Here is a 22,731-nt window from a genome sequence, read left to right as displayed (position 1 = left end):
TGGCTCACACAGAGGTACACATATGTACCTGCCCAGACCCTAAGGTCATCCTCAGGGGCCCTTCTCCGCAAGCCCCTGCCAAAGGAAGTGAGGCAGGTGGCTACCAGGAGGAGGGCCTTCTCTGCTGTGGCACCCCGGCTGTGGAATGAGCTCCCTAAGGAGGTTCGCTTGGCACCTACATTATATGCTTTTAGACACCAGGTGAAGACCTTTTTATTCTCCCAGCATTTTAACAGTCTATAAATAAATTTTAACTTGGTGTTTTAAATTCGTAATTTTGTATTGCTGCTGTTTTTATCTGGTTGAGCTTTTACATTGTATTTTATATTATGGTTTTATACTGTTGTTTTATACTTTGAATGTTTTTAATTTTTGTGAACCGCCCAGAGAGCTCCGGCTATTGGGCGGTATAGAAATGCAATAAATAAATATATAAACAAACAAACAAATAGCCACCTGGGTGCATAAAGAGCTGAACTGCGGATCTCACCAGCAGAGAAAGCGTTCTTTTCAAAGAGGGGCATTCTCTTCTGAAACAGAAACGCAGCATAAAAAGCGCACGTGCTTCCCATGACCCAAGCACTAAAAAGAGGCTCCCAGGCAGAGCCCTGGAGTCTGAGGACTCAGCCTTACCTGGCTAAGGGATGCTGAGAGTTGTAGTTCAACACATCTGGAGCGCACCGGGTTGCAGAAGTCTGATTTATACCTTCACAATTGAGGCAACCCAGTTAAAAATTCATCATGACAATAGTTATTAACAATTCATTACACTGAGCAAGAGAGACGATGAAAGTACATTCTGCATCGCACATGCACACGCGCACACACACACACACCAGCGAGGGCTGCTTCACCCATGACAAAATTCATTCAAGAATTCATATGAAAGATGTATTTATCTATCTCGGCTGCGTTCATGGGTGGAACACTGCACACACGTGGACCTGGTCCACACAACACGACAACCTACCGTGGGTTATCACCCGTACTGGCTTGTCATGATGTCCAAAACTAGTGTCGTTTCCAGAGGGTAGGCTATTTTTCTTGAACAAGCCACGCTGAGAACCCATGGCTTGTTGTTGGGCTGTTCAAGCTGGCTTGTCGTGATGTCCGTACCCAGCAGAGTGGCTTCTGCATGGCTTGTTTGAAAGGGCTACCGGGGCTCTCAGCAAGAATAGCGAAAAACCCAGCCACTCCTCGCAGGGCTCTCCGCCCCTCCTCCTCCAGTTCAGGGCTTCATTGGACAGCAACCGGCTTTATCCCCTTATGAGGGATAAAGCTCTTTACTAAACCATTCCTGGCAGGGGGCAGGAGGAGTTTGGCATGAAAACAGGGAGGGGGAGTTTAATTCCCCCCTCCCAACTCACCATAGTCCCAACTTGGGGGCACGCATGCCAGACGTACATACCCAGACGTACATACATGTGCAGCTGTGCCAGGAAGAGGAACGGGCTGCGAGGAGCAGACAAGGTCATAGAATCATAGAATATCAGAGCTGGAAGGGGCCTACAAGGCCATCCAGTCCAACCCCCTGCTCAAGGCAGGAATCCACCCTAAAGCATCCCTGACAGAGGGCTGTCCAGCTGCCTCTTGAAGGCCTCTAGTGTGGGAGAGCCCACCACCTCCCTAGGTAACTGATTCCATTGTCGTACTGTTCTAACAGTCAGGAAGTTTTTCCTGATGTCCAGCCGGAATCTGGCTTCCTGTAACTTGAGCCCGTTATTCCGTGTCCTGCACTCTGGGAGGATTGAGAAGAGATCCTGGCCCTCCTCTGCGCGACAACCTTTTAAGTATTTGAAGAGTGCTAGCATGTCTCCCCTCAATCTTCTCTTCTCCAGGCTAAACCTGCCCAGTTCTTTCAGTCTCCTTTCATAGGGCTTTGTTTCCAGAACCCTGATCATCCTGGTTGCCCTCCTCTGAACACGCTCCAGCTTGTCTGCGTCCTTCTTGAATTGTGGAGCCCAGAACTGGACGCCATATTCTAGATGAGACCTAACCAGGGCCGAATAGAGAGGAACCAGAACCTCATGTGATTTGGAAGCTGTACTTCTATTAATGCAGCCCAAAATTGCATTTGCCTTTCTTGAAGCCACATCGCACTGTTGGCTCATATTCAGCTTGTGATCTACAACAATTCCAAGATCCTACCTAGGTAGGGATTGGAAGGTCCTCTCCTTCCAATCGCTACCTAGAGATGCTGCCAGGGACTGAACCTGGATCATATTTATTTCTTACCTTCCTCTCCCTCTGGATCGAGGCGGGGAACTATTTATTTATTTATTTATTTATTTATTATTTATTACATTTTTATACCGCTCAATAGCCGAAGCTCAACATTAGATACAAATACTATAAAATACATGAAACTGATTAAAAATGCATAAAACTGATACAATATTAAAATAACAGTCAAGCATCTTAAAATTCGACTGGGTAGGCCTGATGGAAGAGATCAGTCTTTATTGCCTTCTTGAATTCGAAAAGACTGTTAAGTTGATGAATCTCTCCCGGCAAGCCATTCCACAGTCTGGGAGCAGCAGAAGAAAAGGTCCTCTGGGTAACCGTTGTCAGCCTAGTTTTGGATGACTGTAGTAAATTCTTCCCAGAGGACCTGAGTGTGCAGGGTGGATTGTACAGGAGAAAGCGATCCCACAGGTAGCCTGGACCAAATTTTGTCTTCTGTGTAGGAATGTTGTCTTTTGTTCAGGTTTTAACTGTGCTGATCATAAGAAGAACTCAGTTGGATCAAGCCAGCATTTCTGAGCAACCAGCTAGACATCTCTGGGTGCTCAGAAACTTCCTCTCTGAACGGAGGCTCCATTTTGCAATTATCGTTAATAACAATTCCTATCCTCCTTGAATTTTTCTAATCTTTAGGGTGGGGAAATTGTGGGTCTCCAGATGTTGTTGGTCTCCAACTCCTATCAGCCCCAGCCATCATAGCCAATGGTCAGAGTTGATGGGGGTTGTAGTCAGATGACATCTGAAGGACCACAGGTGCCCTACCTCTGCTTTGAGAAGATTGTCTTTGGAGGCAACAGGTCAATCTAATAGACACCCCATTCTGGGCTCTCTCCTCCCCCCCTTCCACGCACACACTTTACAGGGAGGATTTTGTTTCAGTTCAGTTTTGATAAGAATTTACTAAAATTCACAAACAGAATCATAGAATCATAGAATGATAGAGTTGGAAGGGGCCTATAAGGCCATCGAATCCAACCCTCTGCTCAATGCAGGAATCCACCCTAAAGCATCCCTGACAGATGGTTGTCCAGCTGCCTCTTGAAGGCCTCTAGGGTGGGAGAGCCCACAACCTTCCTAGGTAACTGGTTCCATTGTCGTACTGCTCTAACAGTCAGGAAGTTTTTCCTGATGTCCCGCTGGAATCTGGCTTCCTGTAACTTGAGCCCGTTATTCCGTGTCCTGCACTCTGGGAGGATCGAGAAGAGATCCTGGCCCTCCTCTGTGTGACAAGCTTTTAAGTATTTGAAGAGTGCTCTCATGTCTCCCCTCAGCCTTCTCTTCTCCAGGCTAAACATGGCCAGTTCTTTCAGTCTCTCTTCATAGTGCTTTGTTTCCAAACCCCTGATCATCCTCTATGTTCAGGGCAAAAAGAACTTGTGGTTTTAAACATTTGAAACCAAATTTGATGGAATTTGTCTGTCCAGAAAAGAAGAAGAGAGAACTGACCAAAAAAAACTGCAAATGGGAGATACATCTGTCCAGGATGAGGACTTTGAGATCTTTGAGGTGGATTCCTGCATTGAGCAGGGGGTTGGACTCGATGACCTTGTAGGCCCCTTCCAACTCTGCTATTCTATGATTCTATGATCTTTGCTCTTAAATGTCTGGGTTTTAATCCCTGTGTAGGCAACCAGGTTTGCAGTACTGAATTGCCACCTCTTTTTTTCTGACCAGCTCCTTGTCTTTGACAGTTATAAGGCAGCCAGGTACGTCAGAGTCCTCATCTCCAGGCCAAGAAATTCAGTATACGTGTTGAATCTGGCTGGTGCAGATGATTGAGAATTTCATTTCAGTTCGGTTTGGATAAGTTCACCAAAATTTGCAAAGTTCTTCATCTCTGGTATGGGAAGAACTTGAGATTTTAAAAATTCGGATGCAGGGGAAAGAGACACTGACAGATTCATCTGTCGCTATTTCGAGACGCTGTAAGAGACCAGTGAGAGCACCAACTACCGGTTCGTCAGGAGCTCCTCACATGGAACCGGGTTCGGATGGTGCTGCATGCAAGGATTTCTGGGTAGCTGAGATACAGGAAGCAGGGCTGGCACATCCCCTCTGCTTCTCTCTCTGCCTGCTGCACACTGCGGTCTGGGTCATGTGACCTAGGAGATATGCATGAACCTATACCGGGTGGCAGAACCAGCTCCTCCCAGGCCCATTTTGCTCCTAAGCTGAGAAAAGGAGACAGAGGCCTTGCGCCTGTACAAAGTGCTTCTCCCCTTGACTTGGTAAAAGCGCAAGCACCCTCAGAGCATGTGAGATTACATGAAGGGGCTTCTGGGGCAAAGACTGATACTTCCAAATAGCAGCTCACGTTTTTATCTATTTATGAAATCTGTGAGTGTAGATTGCAGCTGAGATTCCTGTGCATGGGAGGTTTCAGGCCTCACGTGCACATTAGTGAACAGGGAAGATGGTGAGCTTTGCAGAAGGCCTGGCTGTGCCCACAGCTGGCGCTGGTCATGGTACGTTGATTTGGGCCACAGTGCGGAGAGTACCGGATTGGATGGCCTCTGTCTCTTTGATTGTGTCCCTTCTGCCTTTATTCATTCAGACCATGAGCCAGAGAGAACGGTCCCCATGGTGCATGCTGCCTTGAAAGGGATGGAAGTTGGGACGTAGCTCAGGTTCCACAGCCTTTCTGCATTCACAACGTGCTCCTTTACACACAATCATGTGATTTTGAATTGAAAACTTCCCTTCTCGGCAAAGCTCCATTGTTTTTAATAAAACACCGCCATCAAGTGGTGGAATTACAGCACAATGCTGACTTTAAATACTGCATTATCTCTGATATTTTTAAAAGCAAGATTGCTGGGTGATAACGCGGGAGATGCCCTGGATGTTGACGACATCGTGTATTGGACCCGCAAAGTTCCATTAGTGGCCAATCATGAGTGTGTAATAAATCGCTCATTTAGGGAAGCCCATAGAAGGTCCCAGGTTCAATTCCCAGGAACTCTGGCTGAAAGCATCAGGTAGCAGTGTTGGACAGACTGATTGTCCTGGGTAGATGGACAAATCTTCTGACCTGATCTAAGGCAGCTTTCTGAAAGGGTGCATTGCATCTCATTCCCAACTCCAGAACTCTACAGCTGCTTGGCTTTTAAATCAGGTGATTGCAGAGGAAGCCCATGCCACCAAGTAGAGGAGGCAGCAATGTGTAATATTTATGTATTTATTTTATGTAATTATTTTATTTTTATTCAGTTTTATTTATTTATTGCATTTTTATACCGCCCAACAGCCGAAGCTCCCTGGGTGGTTCACAAAAACTAAAACCACTCAAAGTATGAAACAAACAGTATAAAAACATGATATAAAATACACGTTAAAAGGTGATTAAAAACATACCACACATGATTAAAACATCTTTAATACATCCTTAAAACATCCTTAAAACATTCTACAATTTCACTGGGTAGGCCTGCCGGAATAAATCAGTCTTTATTGCTTTTTAAAATTCTAAAAGACTGCCAAGTTGATGAATCTCTTCTGGCAGGCCATTCCACAATCTGGGGGCAGCAGAAGAGAAGGTCTTCTGGGTAACAGTTGTTAATCTAGTTTTTGCTAGCTGAAGTAGATTCTTCCCAAAGGACCTGAGTGTGCGGGGCGGATTGTACGGGAGAAGGTGATCCCACAGGTAGCCTGGACCCAAACCATGTAGGGCTTTAAAGGTGATAACCAACACTTTATACTTCGCCCGGAAACTAATCAGCAGCCAGTGAAGAGATTTTAAAACTGGTGTAATGTGGTCACCCCTAGGTGTACCGGTCCTGGCTGCCATATTTTGGACTAATTGAAGTTTCCGGACTAGGCACAGAGGTAGCTCCATGTAGAGCACATTGCAGAAGTCAAGCCTAGAAGTTACCAGCGCGTGCAACTACCCATTTATCAACAAATGGGTTCCCAGGGCAGTTAACAACAAGATAAACAAACAAGAATAAAAAACCAGAATTAAAAAAAAAAACACTAGCAAAAGAAAAAAAGAAGCGATAAAACCAGCAATTAAACGTAGCAGATAAAAACTCACAACGCAGAGCTTAAATGGCCTGAGAGAAGGAAACATTCTCCTTTTGGCAGGTGAGGGAGGAGGGGGGAGCAAAATGGCCACCATGAGGTCCTCCCTGGGAGGGAGATGCCAAAGTGGGCTCCAGAACCGTCTCTCCGGTTGCCACCCATTTTGCTTCTCCGGAGCAGAGCCACGTTTTTTTGCTGAACTTCAGGCACAGGTAGATTGATGGGGAGGCCGGGGTCTCTGTGGAGGGGCGGGGAATGGGTTTTTAAACTGGGTTTTTTTAAAAAAATTGTTTTAATTTTTGTAAACCGCCCAGAGAGCTTTGGCTATCGGGCGGTATAAAAACGTAATAAATAAAAATAAATAAATAAATAAATAAATAAATAAATAAATGGGTGGTGACTATTGGGGTGTTATGAACACATCTGTGGTATGCTGGGGGGAGGATGGGTGTTATTACCTACTAATCTCCCCCGGCTTCAAACTGTATTGACTGCAAGCAATGTGCTGTTTACGGAAGTCTGCCACCAAGTGATTGCAGATGTTCCTGCAGGCTTCAACCACAAGAACACATTTAAATTAATTAATATGAATTAATAATTTCAAAAACAAAATAAACTCGAGATGCAAACCCCTAGGGTCCCCCTTAGTATACATGCCAAGTTTCAGGTAACTAGCTCTTATGGTCTTAGCGTTGATGGACGGATAGACAGAAAAACCCATATCCTCTTTTATTAGGATAGATTGTGGTGTCTTGGCAGGTAGGCATCATAGAATCATAGAACAGCAATCGAGTCCAACCCCCTGCTCAATGCAGGAATCCACCTGCATTGGACTTCCGATCTAAAATTTGACACAAGGGGAGACAACCGAGGAAAGGGAGAGAAATGGGTGCTGGGGGAAACAGGGGGCGAATATGCAGTGACATTTTGCACCCAACCAAAGGTGCCCATGTATCTCCAGCGCCTAATGGGACAGGAAGGCTCCTCTCCTGCCTAGGGCTCCAGCCAATTTGTAACACGAGCCTTGGAGTGGTGCTCCCTGGATTTCTACACCACCTTTCTACCGAGCGAAGGCTGCTGTAGGTCCTGGAAACTCACTGAGCTATGCCTGGTCTTTAATTTTCTTTCTTTCATTCTTTTGATTTATTTATTTATTTATTAATTTATTTATTACATTTCTATACCGCCCAATAGCTGAAGCTCTCTGGGCGGTTCACAAAAATTAAAAACATTCAAAATATAAAACAACAGTATAAAACCATAATATAAAATACTGTCAAGTTGACGAATCTCCTCCGGCAGGCCATTCCACAGTCTGGGAGCAGCAGAAGAGAAGGTCCTCTGGGTAACAGTTGTTAATGTAGTTTTTGCTAGCTGAAGTAGATTCTTCCCAGAGGACCTGAGTGTGCGGGGCGGATTCAAGCTCAACCAGATAAAAGCTCAACCAGATAAAAACAGCAGCAATGCAAAATTACAAATTTAAAACACCAAGTTAAAATTTATTTATAGACAGTTAAAATACTGAGAGAATAAAAAGGTCTTCACATGGCGTCTAAAAGCATATAATGTAGGTGCCAAGCGAACCTCATTAGGGAGCTCATTCCACAGCCGGGGTGCCACAGCAGAGAAGGCCCTGCTCCTGGTAGCCACCTGCCTCACTTCCTTTGGCAGGGGCTCGCGGAGAAGGGCCCCTGAGGATGACCTTAGGGTCCACGCAGGTACATATGGGAGGAGGCGTTCCTTCAGATAGCCTGGCCCCAAGCTGTTTAGGGCTTTAAATGTTAATACCAGCACTTTGAATCGGGCCCGGACCTGGACTGGCAGCCAATGAAGCTGGAAAAGGACTGGCGTAATGTGCTCTCGTCGGCTAGTCCCTGTTAGTAAACGGGCTGCCCTGTTTTGTACCAGTTGAAGTTTCCGGACCGTTTTCAAAGGCAGCCCCACGTATAACGCATTGCAGTAATCCAAACGAGAGGTTATCAGAGCATGGATCACTGTAGCTAGGCTATCTCTGTCCAGATAAGGACGCAGCTGGTGTGTCAGCCTAAGCTGATAAAAGGTGCTCTTTGCCACTGAGTTCACCTGTGCCTCAAGTGACAGTTCTGGATCCAAGAGCACCCCCAAACTACGGACCTGATCCTTCAGCTGTATACAGCTGTATATAGTTTCGGATAGCTAAAGATTCCCCCAAGCATGCAGAAACCACTACCCTATTTTTCGCCAGCCCTATTTCACTTCTAAACTGGCAGGCGCTGAAGTTCAGTATCATTAGAAGAAATGGCAGTTCCATTTCTAACGACTTAGGCTTAGTTACAGCATTAAGTGTGATGCTTTGGCTTCACATATAGCTGGAGGCCTGTTTTTGTAAGCTACTGTGGACCTTTGAATTGGTTGAAAACCCATTTTTTAAAGTTCCAGTGTTCCTATTAGCAAGAAATTATTGTCAACTTTCTAACTTTGGTGTTGGTTCTTTCTGGACATGGGGTAGAAAAGAGTTTTACAGGGCATTTCTTACTGATGGTGCCGAAATTCAGTTTTCGGGCTGCTATTGAAGCCGTGGTTCATAAGGGTAAACGTGCAGGCGCTCAGCGTTTGTAGAGGCTGGTTCTATCACTTTACCCATCAGTTACCCACTGCTGCCAGTCATAGAGGCAGTGTATTTTTGGATAGCAGGAGCTGAGGATACACAACAGAAGAGAATGGTCACCTTCACGCCTTGACCATAGGCTTCCAAGAAGCATCGAGTTGGCCACTGTTGAAAACCTTAAAACTGTCTTCCCTGACTCAATGGCCGCTAAATGTGTTGGTCTACAACTCACATCATCCCCATGCTGGCTGGTGATAATGAGATTTGTAGTCCACCAGGCCAGGGAAGGCTGTCTTAGACGGATCCAGCAAAGCTAATCTTATGTTCTAATTAACAATGTGCCATAATATGACTTTGGGAGCGAAGTCAGGTAAAGCAACATGGCCTTGCCCTGCCCACGGCAATGAAGAAGAGCTAGAAGCCAACCACGGCTGATGAACCGACATGGCGGAGTTGCCAGCAGGGCAGCTGAAGTAAGTGATCGTAAGAGGAACAGTGTTCTTCAGTTGGCTCCGTCAGCTCAGTCTGTTCCTGGCATCTGGGATTTCTGCCAACCAAGAGGCAATCCCAGCCGTCAGTTCCAGTATGAGGACGCTGGATGAATGGGAGCTTTTCCGAGCATACTTTGCGTCGAAACACAGAAAGTCACAGAGAGAGAGTAGGAAAGTGGTTGGAGGAGAGATGGATAGAAGGAACACAGCAGCATAATCCAACAACGTTCAACAAGCAAGCAGCATCTTTCACAATCATGCAGAGGACAAGGACCAAAAACACACACACAGAGGTGCCTGTACCATAGCTTTCCCCAACCTGATACCCTCAAGATGTGTTGGACTACAACTCCCATAATCCCCAGTCAGGGCACTAAGTGGATAAGGGTGGTCTACACTGAATGGGAGAGGCAGGATTCGTTCTTAGCCCTACCTGAAGATGCTGGGGATTAAAGCTGGGACGTGCTGCATGCAAAGAAGGGGCTATACCACTTGGCCACAACCCTTCCCCAGGACTGAAGGCAAGTTTGGGTCAAATGTCCATTCAGCAAAAAGATGCTCCCATTCGAGAGCTGAAACGAATATATGCCAATATTTGAAATTTGCCAAAATATCAAACTCTGCCACTCAGACTTTGAAGGTGCACATTTTAATTCAGAAGTCAAATTCATATTATGAATGTGTTTTAAAAAATGTTTTCAAATAACGTGAAATCTTACCTAAAACTTCCATTATGTTTGTTGACACCTTGTTTTGGCTCGCATGGAATATGCAACTTCTGCACCGTTAAAATGCTAACACCATTGCACATTAGCTAACAAATGCAGTCAAGTTCTAATACCATTGCATGGCAACCAGCAGTGGGTCAAATATAAAATACTGCAATCAAATATCATGAAATATCAAGAGCAGATATCAAATATTTGGTGAATGTTCAGCAAATGAAGAAGAACCGGAGAATATTCAACATCAAAAACTTGAGGAGGAGAATTGGAGGAATTTCAGTTCAGCTTTACTCTATGCTTGCCCGGCCTTTGATCTTTTCCCCACGTCACATATCAGAGATTCATCACTGGATTTCCTATCTCATTTTTAAAAGTTTTTATAAAGTTCTCACTAAGAAGGCTAATAGTAGCTTTATTTGGGATGGGTGGGTGGGATGCCATAGGGGAGAGGATGAAGCTCTCCTAGCCCAGCGCTCTGGTCCTGATCAGAATTGAGGGATGGAAGCTGCTAGTTTTTTAGAAAATTGAAAGAGACAGGAGATCAATCACAGATCTCCATCATCTCACCCCTTTCCTTTTTTCTGAGAACATTTTTCCAATGGAAAAAGTAAATATTTGGGAGAACTCCAAAAATACCCACCACACCTATGAAATATTTCATCATTTGGAACAAGTGAAATGCTTTTTAAGACAATGTTTAACTCACTCAAAACATATAGTATAAAGATTTTTATGTAAGACAATTTGCAGCAGTAGAGAATGATAATTCGTACATTTATTGTAGAGTTCAATGTTTTCAATATCCCTGTAGAGTTTAACTTGAGATCCATCTATGCTGCTAGTCCTTATTATTGTGACTGGACAAGGCTGTTCCTGTCTGAATAATGCATTTTCTTTTCTTTACTGCAAAAATTATGGCTGAATTTTTCAACTTTTATTCTCCCCCCACTTTTCAGATGGCAGTAATTAGGATATATATGTGCTTAGGTAGAATAAGATGCATTCTCTGCCCACCCGCCTCTCATACTGGGTGTAGCCACAATTTTACTTGTATAAAATTAAGGCATTTGGAGCCTGTAATTCTAGGCATGCTTACTTTGGAAGTAAGCGTTACTAAACACAATGAGTCTTACTTCTTAGTAAACATGTATAGGGTTCTATTATGTGAGCCATGTTAAAGTGGCCTAAACTATATAAGCAAATGAATACAATTGTTCTGTATATTAAAAAAAAAAGTACTGTTTTCTAGGGTGACCAACTGTCAGGATTTCCCAGGATTTGTCCTGCGTTTTGTTCTATCCTGGGTGTTAAGGGGGAATTTCTGTAATTTTCTATAATGTCCCGGAATGACAAGCTTTCCCCTTTAAGGCCGCCATTAGCGCAGCGGGGGGGGGGGGGATGTCGTGCTTTTTGGAGATGTGCCATCCCCCCTCCCCACCTTAAAGGGGAAAGTGTGTCATTCCTGAAACTTATAGAAAAGCCCCCAATTGGAGCAGTGGGGAGGGGGCAAGGAATGACACACATTCCTCTCCAATCGGGGCCTTTAAGGAGCAGAGGAGGGGAATGAGTGTTTTCCAGGGTCTCCAGAAAGCACATCATTCCCTCTCGCCATGCTAACGGTGGCAACCGTTCATGTGACAGGGGAATGACACACTTTCCAGAGGCCCCGGAAAAGCGTGCTTTCCTGCTGGCCCCGCATTGCTCCAATCGGGGCCTTTAACGTGCTGGGGGTAATGACACACTTTCCGGAGCATCCAGAAAGCTGCTTCCCACCCCCGTCCCACCCACCCCTGGGTGTCCTCTATTTTGGTTTCCCATATGTGGTCACCCTAGCTAAGGCATACATGATTAATTTTATGTTGTTAGTGCAGTAAACCAAGTTTAGGTTTGACATGAAAATAAGTACTGCACATATTTCAGTTTCTTCCTAGAAAGAAAATGGGGAAATTGTTCCCACCCACAGCCCACCTATGGTTTCAAAATTCCAGAAATGTTACATCTCTATCCCACCCACCCCATGCTTCAAGTGTTGCATATTATATATATATATATATATATATATATATATATATATATATATATATTCCAATTAAATGTGCATTCACGCACAGACGCACAGACTTAAAAAAACCACAAAAATCATTTTAAAACTTTTTAAAAAACTGCTTCAGGGAGAAGGAGGAGGCGTCAATTGGATTAGTGATGTCATGGTTTTCCAACCAATCCGTGATGCGCACAGCCAGATTCTACTGTAAACATATAGACCTGGTTCCTCCTGAGTTCAATGCTGGAGAGAAGATTGTGCATATCTATCTACCTATTATATTTTTGATCCACCCAATACCAGGCGTTCTTGGGGCGGATTACAGACAGCTGAAATCAAATGCAAAAAAAGTGCATTTCTACTGCAGGCTCGGTGCTCGGGTTTTGTGTCTCTGTGTATGCACTTTTTCTTCTCCCTTCCTTTTTCTCTCCCAGTGCGTCCGTCTCCAGAGACAGTGCTCCCTACGCTTCTGCTAATCATCCACTCAGCAGGGCGTTCACTATGGGCTAGGGGACTGGAGCTTGCTCCGGAGCCCTGCCCTTTGACCTGGAAGCCCTTTCCCCCAATCCCAGGGGTGTGTGCAGGGGCAGGTGGTGGTGGGAAATGAGCTGTACTTGAACTCGGAGCCCAGCCCAAGGCGAAGCCCACACACACGCCCGCTGCACACACGTCCCCCCGCCCCACCGGATCTGGGGCTTGAGCAAACACTTCCTTTGAGCGCCTCTGCTCACAAAACCAGCCTTTCAGAAGCCAATCCAAAGGATGTAGGAGGTCTGCAATTACAGCCAGCGCCGTTTGGGGTGGTAGCCTCGGCCTTTGTTCCTGCTGCCGACGCGGGGAAAGCGGACTGCGCCTGCCTCTCTGTGTGTCATTTGTGGGGCGGGGGTCGTTTCAGAGCTTCCCCTGCTCAATCTCTTTCTTCCCTGTGACGGCTGAGGTGGTTTTATTCCACCATCCAGGCCCAGTTAATTGAGGGGACGAGGGAGCTTTCTGCTGATGGGAAATAATTATACACCCAGCCTTTCTCGTGCAATTCCCCCGGATGCCTAATTAAGTCCTCTCCCTGTGACAAGGCCCCTTTCTAAACCAAAAAGCCCCCAATCCACTGCTTTTATCACAGCAGCAGAAACACCCAACTGGAGCAGGTTGACTCGGCAGCAGTCTGCATTAAAACAATAAGCTCCAGGTGGTGACCACCCCCTCTCCTGCCAGCACCCCGTGTCCCCCCCCCTCAGGTGATGCTGGGAACGCCAAACACGTTTTCTTTCTTTGGGTGGGAAGCAGCAATGGGGAGGAGAAGCGAGCTGGGCACGGCCACCAAACGTGTTGAGAGAAAGCCTAGCCAAGAACAGAGCTCACCGTCTCTGCAAGCCAAGGTTCCTGGAGAATGCTAGTGCAGCTTTGCCAAGGCGGATCGTAGTGCAGCAATGAATGCAGGACCGTGCTTTCCAAGAAGGAGTTGTCAGCCAGGGACCAGGCCAACAGCTAGACCTAAATGCCACCTGAAGATGGGCAGGCAGGAGAAACGAGTGTGCTTCTTGCCACTCTGCCCCGATTCAAGAGTGATGCAGTTCTCTGTAGGTGGGTCAGGTGGTTCTAAATTCAGATGCAATACAGGTCTGATCCCAGAAGCTAGATGGCTGCCACTGGGAAGGGAACAGAGACTTAGGCATGGCTGGGTTGTACACTACCATCATTCTGCTTGCTGGAGGTGGACCTAGACCTCAGCCATTATGGTGGAAGAAGCTATGTGGAACCAGTGGAATCATGGACAAAGCCTCCATGTTATGAAAAAGCAGCTCCAGGAACAGATAGGTTGAAGCTCCAAAGCCATACACTACGGATGTGGTACAATATCATAACCCAGCTTTCTCCAACCAGGTGCCCTCCACATGTATTGGCTTACAACTACCATCAACCCCAGCCATCATGGCCAAAGAGGAGGGTCCATAGCTCAGTGGTAGAGCCTCTGCATTGCATGCAGAAGGTTCCAGGTTTCATAGAATCATAGAATAGCAGAGTTGGAAGGGGCCTACAAGGCCATTGAGTCCAACCCCCTGCTCAATGCAGGAATCCACCCTAAAGCATCCCTGACAGCAACTCCAGGTAGGGCTAGGAAAGAATCTTGCTTGAAACCCGTGGCTGCCGGTCAGTGTTGACAATACTGGGCTAGTTGGGCCAGTGGTCAGACTCAGGTTAGGGCAGCTTCCTATGTCCCTAAGTCTGTTTTCTATAGTAACTTAATTGGAACCTACCCAAACTGGGACATGGTTGATAAAAACGTTATCTGTAATAAGACTGTTGTCATGAATGGGCAAGAAGCCCAGGGGCTGGTGAGCTTCCTTCTACATACCTAGCCATGCAGGCCTATGCATATTTAGACAGAAAACAAATATCCTACAACTCCCAGCATTCCTCAGCCAGCCTGTTTTTCTGTCTAACCTTGTGTAAGATTGTGCCCTAGGTAGATATAGGCGTGAAGCTAGCAAGCGTTTGTGCGTTAGACTTCCTGGTCTATCCAAAGCTTCAGAAATGGTGAACACCTCTTGCTTGGTCTCCCACTGCTCCACTCAGTCAGCAGCAGAAGACCCCAACACACACACACACACACACACACACACACACACACACGAGTTTACTACCGTTTGATACTTCTATCTTTGTGAACTATTCTCTGTATGTTTCATACAATCATCGAACCATAGAATAGTAGAGTTGGAAGGGGCCTCTAAAGCCATGTAGTCCAACCCCTTGCTCAATGCAGGAATCCACCCTAAAGCATCCCTGACAGAAGGTTGTCCAGCTGCCTCCTGAACGCCTCTAGGGTGGGAGAGCCCACCACCTCCCTAGGTCATGTGTTCCAATGTCGTACTGCTCTAACAGTCAGGAAGTTTTTCCTGATGTCCAGCCGGATTCTGGCTTCCTCTAACTTGAGCCCATTATTCCATGTCCTGCACTCTGGGAGGATCGAGAAGAGATCCTGGCCCTCCTCTGTGTGACAACCTTTCATCAGTCCAGCAGTATGTAATTTGTGTGTGTGTGTGGCTTTTAAATAAATCCCTCTCCTTCAGCATTCTAAGCCATTCTCTTTGAGATAGATAGATAGATAGATAGATAGATAGATAGATAGATAGATATAAATTTCTTTGGCCTGCATCAATTATGTCCAGTTTCATATAGACTCTTATTGTGCATTGTGTGTAGGGTAGGGGGATCTATGAAGCTGACTGAACCCCTAAGTCCACCCACGCCACTGGAAACTTTATTCAGTAATTCTGTGATATGTCAGCTATCAACCACTGTCATGTGTCAAGCACTTAAATGATGCATCACAGGATGTTAGAGATGTGAGTATCTAATAGGTGGTGAATATTTATTTATTTATTTATTTATTTATTACATTTTTATACCGCCCAATAGTCGAAGCTCTCTGGGCGGTTCACAAAAATTAAAACCATCAAAAACAACAAACAAGTTAAAAACACAAATACAAAATACAATATAAAAAGCACAACCAGGATAAAACCACGCAGCAAAATTGATATAAGGTTAAAATACAGAGTTAAAACAGTATAATTTAAATTTAAGTTAAAATTAAATGTTAAAATACTGAGTGAATAAAAAGGTCTTCAGCTCCAGAATATTTATTTATTTATTTATTTATTGCATTTTTATACCGCCCAATAGCCAAAGCTCTCCGGGCGGCTCACAAAAATTAAAACCATGAAAACCATTAAAAAAAATAAAACAAACAGTATAAAAACATAGTATAAAATGAGATATAAAAACTCAACTAGGATAAAGCCGAGCAGCAATGTAGAAATTAATACAGATTTAAAATACAAATTTAAAACACAAATTTAAAACAGCAAAGTTAAAATTAATTTGACAGACTGTTAAAACGCTGAGAAAATAAAAAGGTTTCTAAAAGAGTACAGCGTAGGTGCCAGGAGAACCTTTTTAAGGAGCTCATTCCACAGCCAGGGTGCCACAGCAGAGAAGGCCCTCCTTCTTCGACATCAAGGTTTGCAGAGGAGAAAATCTGAGGGAGCAATTTCTGGGAGCAAATTCATTTTGGATGTACTTTGGCCCTGTCTTCATGGAACCGTGTTGCCACTGCTTTGCCGCTAAACCTCGCAGTTTCGCCGCTGCGGGGTGCAAACACGTGATCCAGATTGCAGGAGGGAGAACAAGGTTTTCCAGCAGTCGTCTGACTACTGGAGACCGCCCCCGCCCTCTTCCTGGCTTCTGATGACCAATCAGTAGTCACCATGCACCCCAGACTGGCCCTGGCTCGATGCCAGAGCGAGGTCATATGGATGAATTCTATTTGGCAGCTTCGCATATTTGCCCCACGATGGCTGTGATTTATTTATAACCAACGCAGTTCCAATTTGCAGCCACTGCAGGGCTTTCAAGATGTATAGACAACCCCCTTGTTTGGGGTGTGTGTGTGTGTGTGTGTGTGTGTGTGTGTGTGTGTGTGTGTGTGTGAGAGAGAGAGAGAGAGAGAGAGAGAGAGAGAGAGAGAGAGAGAGAGAGAGAGAGAGAGAGAGAATATGTGTATGCTCTCGATCATCCCAGAGTGCAGGACACGGAATGACAGGCTCAAGTGACAGGAAGCCAGATTCCGGCTGGACATCAGGAAAAACTTCCTGACTGTTAGAGCAGTACGACAATGGAACCAGTTACCTAGGGAGGTTGTAGGCTCTCCCACACTAGAGGCCTTCAAGGAGCAGCTGGACAACCACCTGTCAGGGATGCTTTAGGGTGGATTCCTGCCTTGAGCAGGGGGTTGGACTTGATGGCCTTATAGGCCCCTTCCAACTCTACTATTCTATGATTCTATGAAAACTCCTTACGAAAAGCAGGTCTTGAAGGCCATGAAAATTATACACCTTTCCTGCTCCCCTTGCTCCTGTAATTCAGAGTTGCTGAAACTCTTTCAGCCAAAGGCCTAATTTTGGAGGGGTGTGTGTGTGTGTGTGTGTGTGTGTGTGTGTGTGTATGGGGGCGGGACTTTCCAGTGATGGGCGGAGGCAAAAGCAAAAGAGGCAGGTCCAGAAGTGCCAGCATATTTCAGTTTAAAGCTCTTACTTCCAGTAACTCAGACTTAGGAGAGGATTTCAACCTTCTAGCTGCACAAAACCCAGGAAATCACCAAACCATCAGTGGTCAAGGGGAAAGGGGGGCCGGAGACATGGCCAGCTCATGAATGCCAGAGGGCTGGACTGGAACCCAGGGCAGGACAGATTTGAGGGCTTGAGGATCAAAGCCGCTGATCTGGGTTTTGATGGCTCTTCTGTTGTTTGGCCAGGATTGACTATGGTTTCCCGGTCTCTTTGTGTCTGAACGATGCCAGGCAGAATTTTCCGCTTAGCCACTCTCCGCGCTACCCAGGTGCTTTGCTTGCGTGCTTTTCCTGAGGGTGGCCCCTCCTTCTGAAACGCAGGTTGGCCCTTCCGAGCGTGCTGCTTCGCACCTGCCCCCCCCCCCCGCTGCCCCCGGGGCCCCTCCTCCTCCTCTCTAGCATCACTCACCCTTTCTGGAGTCGCTTACAATCCTCTTTAGGCTTGGCTGACCCACATAGATTAGCATCGTCAAAGCCCTATTTATAGCATTATCACACACACACACACACACACACACACACACACACCATGATGGTTTTGCCACTTCCTCCTTGCTGGGTGGGTGTGATGGCCACTTTGAATTCAGCAAGGGCCGACAACGCAGAGGTCCCAACTTTCTGAAGAACAGGATTCCTTTTAGCTGGGCGCCTGGAATTGTTCACGGCAGAACAGAGGATCCTTAGGGATAGCAATACTAGCAGGAAAAGGACTTTGCAGGAGAAATAACAGCTGAAAATGGCAGCGTGCTGGTGAGAAAGGGATTGCTGAAATCTCTGTTGAAATTTCCTTCTTTTTAACAGTGTCCATGAAATATTGCACTTCGCCATCACGTTTTGGTGTCAAAGCACTGTTGTGGTGGTGGTGATTTTGCCAACGCCACACTGCCAGACTCAGCAGCATGGTGGAGCTGGTGTGGCGGGGGCTGCACAAGAGGGTGGGGGGCCCACGTGTTGCCCGCAGGTCGGCTGTTGCCCATCACTGAGTTAGCACCTGAACAATACACTGAGCAGGCAGGCAGGCAGGCAGGCAGGCAGGCAGGCAGGCAGGCAGGCACACGGCTCACCTGGACACACTGACAGGATGCACGTATTTCTGTTTTAACTATAGTCATGGTTTATAAAGATTCACCCATACATATAAATTAGCATAGGCTAATGATATGCAAATCAGCCCCCTCTTTTGTCCTCCTTTTTGATGCTTCACCAGCAGCTACCCTACTCTTATTATTGTTGTTTTATTAAGTTTTATGGTTTAAAGTCTTGTATTTTACCCTAAAAGGCAGCTCTTGAGTCTTCTAAATAAACAAACGAACACCGGGGAAAGCTCCCAGTAGGCCTCACCCAGGAGACTCTTCCAGTAGACTGTGCCCCATGATGAGGGTGGTCGTTTGGATTTCCACCTCAAGCAACAAATATTTTGGACTGCCATTGGAAGCACCCACCCCACCCCCACCCCCAGAGCATTCTGTGTGGTTAAGTACCTGGGGTCCCAACAGAAGGCCTGCTTCTTCCACATGACCCTGGCCTATGTGCTAAGATGCAGATTCCTGCAATGAGCAGGGGGTTGGACTCGATGGCCTTATAGGCCTCTTCCAACTCTACTATTCTATGATTCTATGTGTATCTTTGGGTGCTTCTGCCATCAGGAATCAGGTGAGAGGCAACAGGAAAAGGGCTTTGTCAGTGGTAGCACCATGTGTAGATAAATGCCCTAGCCACTGTGGTACCAAGCATCTTCCATATGAAACTGCTTTAGACTGCAACAGACCATTGGTCCATCTAGGACAGTACTGTCTCTACTCTGATAGTAGGGAACTACTTTGGGTGGGGGGCAGATAACACCCCCCCCAGCCCTCCACAAAATTTGGCCTTCAGGCTGAAAGATGGACTCCTGGGATAGATGGACTCACCCTGGTCTGATCCAGCTTCAAGGCTGTTGTGATACTCATGTGCTCTACAACTCAGTGGTGGGCCTTCCTGGGAATCATCCTACATACTTCATAGAATCATAGAATAGCAGAGCTGGAAGGGTCCCACAAGGCCATCCAGTCCAACCCCCTGCTCAATGCAAGAATCCACCCTAAAGCATCCCTGACAGAGGGTTGTCCAGCTGCCTCTTGAAGGCCTCTAGTGTGGGAGAGCCCACCACCTCCCTAGGTAACTGATTCCATTGTCATACTGCTCTAACAGTCAGGAAGTTTTTCCTGATGTCCAGCTGGAATCTGGCTTCCTGTAACTTGAGCCCGTTATTCCGTGTCATCATCTACTTCTCTGAACTGGGCGTTGTTCATTGTCATTGGTGATAGATGTGGTGGTGGCCCTGCCTTGGATGGCTTTTCAAGAGGATGAGAGAAACCCATGAAGGATGAGAACGGTCAGTTCCTACTAGCCATGATAACTAAATGGAACTTCCATGCACCAAGGCAGTCTAGCACTGAACACCAGTTTCTGGGCTTTTGCCTTGTAGGGTTCCGAGGAGATGTAGTCGGCAGCTAGGGCAGGACCTAGGGACCAATGCCCAGAGTCCTCAGCTCAGGGGGGCTCTAAAGGACCACCCAGCAAGTGGCCAGTGATGGAGGCAGTGGCTAAAAGGGTGAACATGGGCGTGCCAGAGCCCACCAGGCCTGATGCTGCCCAACGCAGCACCCTTCCTTCTTCCTCCTCCTCCTCCACCTTTTAATTGTAGGCAAGGAAAAGCCAGATGGGTATGTACATGGTTACAGAAGCTCGTTTTAATATATTTACTTTAAATATATCTATTATCCAGCTGCACAGCTAGAGATCTGAAGGCTCGGAAATAAACCCTAAAAAATTCAGGGGGGGAAACGGTTTTTTTCCCCGAAGCCTTTTTTGGGTTTTTTCCGAAAAATTGGAAAAAAATGAAGAAAAAACAGATTACGGGATGTTTTATTTTAGCATGATGAATAAAATGTTTAAGACAAGGTGTTCAGATATTTACTTCTCCAAATGATTTCTAAAAACTGTACAGTGTCAGATTATTCCAAGGTCTGTGCACCAAGGACAAGCAAGCCCTAGGTTGCAAACTGAGACTACAACTCTCAAATGCAAGAGCAAGATGCATTTCTGCCTCTAGGGGGCAGCACTGCCACTGAAGCAGGGACTGAAACTAATACTGATAGCTATTGGTCAGCAAATGAGTCTGATTAAATTTCATGCATATTCATTGAATCTTGGTCGTGTCCCCCCCCCCATTTTTCTCAGTTCTTTTTATGGGAATGGGGGGCTTTATGTCTTGACACTGGAGGACTAGCGGAGACATAAATAATTTTCTTTGTTACTAATGTTGGTGGTTTCTTCAGCTGTTGTTTTTTAAAATGGTTTTTTGCCTGCTCCTCATAAACTGGCAGAACCAAAGAGGTTCCTTACAGTTCAGGTGTTCCTAACGGTTCAGGAGCTGGTAGCTCTATTTGTTACCAGAAAAAAAAAGAAAAAAAGAAAAAAAAAGTAAATTAAATTTGTAATAATTGTTTGAATACACTCGTTTTAATATACCAAATGTAATAATTTTATGCCAAACCAACTTGGACATAATTACATTTTATGTTCCTAAAGTAACAAAGTGACTTTCAGTCTGTAAAAAGTGCTAATATTGCATTATTTCAATTGTTCCAAAAAATTTCTAAAAAAAAAAAAAAAAACGGGGAAAAAACTGGGTTTTTTCCATGGCTTCAAAATTTCCAGAAATTTTACATCTCTATAACACAATGGTTCTTATTCTCACACAAATGTGTTTAGCTTTACGGCAACAGAAGCAAACTACACTTTATTCCTGTAGTTCTTTTGATGCTATAATTTAAGTGAGTTTGAAATGAAAAACCGGCTGCACCCGCTCAGACTATTTCAGACTATGGATGTGGCCGTCTAAAGGGGACTCCAATAAGACCAGGAAGTCCAGGACATAAAACTCCCCAGCTGCACCACTGCCGGAGGGCCACTGTGGGAAATGGGATACTCAATGGATCTGCATTGTCTTTATTGAAAGCAATCTTGGGGCGCAATCCTATGCACATTTAGATAGGAAGAAAATCGTACACCTCCCAGTGTGCTGGTTGGGGAATGCTGGGAGTTGTACAACTTTTTTTCTGCCTACACATGCATAATAGGCTTGTGCCCTTAGACTGGCAACTCTTCTGGGCTGTGCATGGCTGGATTCAATATGGCGGCCTGTCGTGACCACCTCTTCTCTTCTCCCATCCCAGGTCAAGGTCTGGTTCCAGAATCGCCGCACCAAGCAGAAAAAAGACCAGAGCAGAGACTCGGAGAAGCGCTCCACTTCCACCTCCGAGTCTTTTGCGACTTGCAACATCCTGAGACTCTTGGAACAAGGGCGGCTCTTGTCCGTCCCGGCCCCTCCCACGTTGCTCTCCCCAGCCTCCAACCCCATCGGCGCTTCATCCGGAAATGGCTCCTCCATGGGCCGGTCAGGGAACACTTCGCCAGGCCTCAGCGGCGGGGGCAGCCCTCCCGGGACGGGGGGCTTCAGCTTGCAGGTCCCTTCGCTGGCCTCCTCGGCTTCCCCGCGCCTCCCCGCCACTCCGCTCTGTTTCAGCGGCCCGTTGCTGGGGAGCCTGCACGAATTACCCAGCGGCTACGGACTGGGCGCTTCTGCCTTTGAGCCTTACATGCGGCTGGAGAGGAAAGAAAGCACGCTGCCCAGCAAGAAGACAAGTCCTTAAATAATTAATATTAATAATAACAATAATTATAATAATAACTCTAATAATAATAATAATAATTAAAAGAAACAAAGAGAGTGTCAAAAGACTGCCCCGCTTGGTCGCTCCGCAACCGCCCCTCCTGTCCCTCACACTGAATTTCCTCCCCCGCCCCCCCGCCCCCCGGGGCTTCTACTTTGCAAGTGGAATTTCAAAGACTGTTTACCAAATGTCAACAATGTGGTGTGTGCCTGTGTGTGCGCGTGGGTGTGAGTGTGTTCCTTCACGGAAATTAAATGACAACTACAGACAACCCTGGTTTGATATGGTGACTTGGCGGGTGGGCGCGCCTTTGCATGGGAAGGAGCGGGAAGATTCATCTAAACCGGGCAGGCTCTGCTGCTGCACCAGACGACTGGTCTGTCCCTTGTGACTAGTTTCCCCATTGCCCATCTGCCCCCCAAAAGGGGACACTAGTCACCCTCTTATGAGACCGCTGTCCGAGCATTAAGAACTACACGCACACACAACCCTGCTCTGCAAGAAGCAAGCATGGAGTTCTTCCTGCAATGTCATCACACCGGGGGGGGGGGGAGGGAATTGCGTTTCCTTACCGTCTCTTCTCTACCCCCACATTTGTCCCTCATTACTTCCTCTTCTGCCCAGAGGGGAAAGAGGAAATAAACAAAGACCACGGGGCCCATTCATGGGCCATTTTAATCATGCTGCTCACAGCAGGAAAACATGGCACATTCCAGTTTTGGTTTTTTTAAAAAGTCGGATTAAAAGGGGTCTATTTTGTGATGGAAAAAC

At 46.1% G+C, this 22,731-nt stretch overlaps 1 protein-coding gene across 1 annotated transcript in view; it reads left to right on the top strand.

The window, feature by feature from the left end:
• VAX2 (ventral anterior homeobox 2) overlaps window positions 1-22,213 on the top strand; it is a 54,398-nt gene extending 32,185 nt beyond the window's left edge. Inside the window, exon 3 of the mRNA XM_063136058.1 lies at window positions 21,463-22,213. Coding sequence (XP_062992128.1) covers window positions 21,463-21,939 — 477 coding nt within the window. The 3' untranslated portion in view covers window positions 21,940-22,213. The remainder of the gene's footprint in view (window positions 1-21,462) is intronic.
• Window positions 22,214-22,731: the final 518 nt, after the last annotated feature.

The sequence above is a fragment of the Elgaria multicarinata genome, chromosome 10, assembly GCF_023053635.1.
Source record: "Elgaria multicarinata webbii isolate HBS135686 ecotype San Diego chromosome 10, rElgMul1.1.pri, whole genome shotgun sequence".
NCBI classification, from domain to species: domain Eukaryota; kingdom Metazoa; phylum Chordata; class Lepidosauria; order Squamata; family Anguidae; genus Elgaria; species Elgaria multicarinata.
Note: the sequence above shows the minus strand (reverse complement) of the source record. Positions and strands in the feature narration are given on the sequence as shown.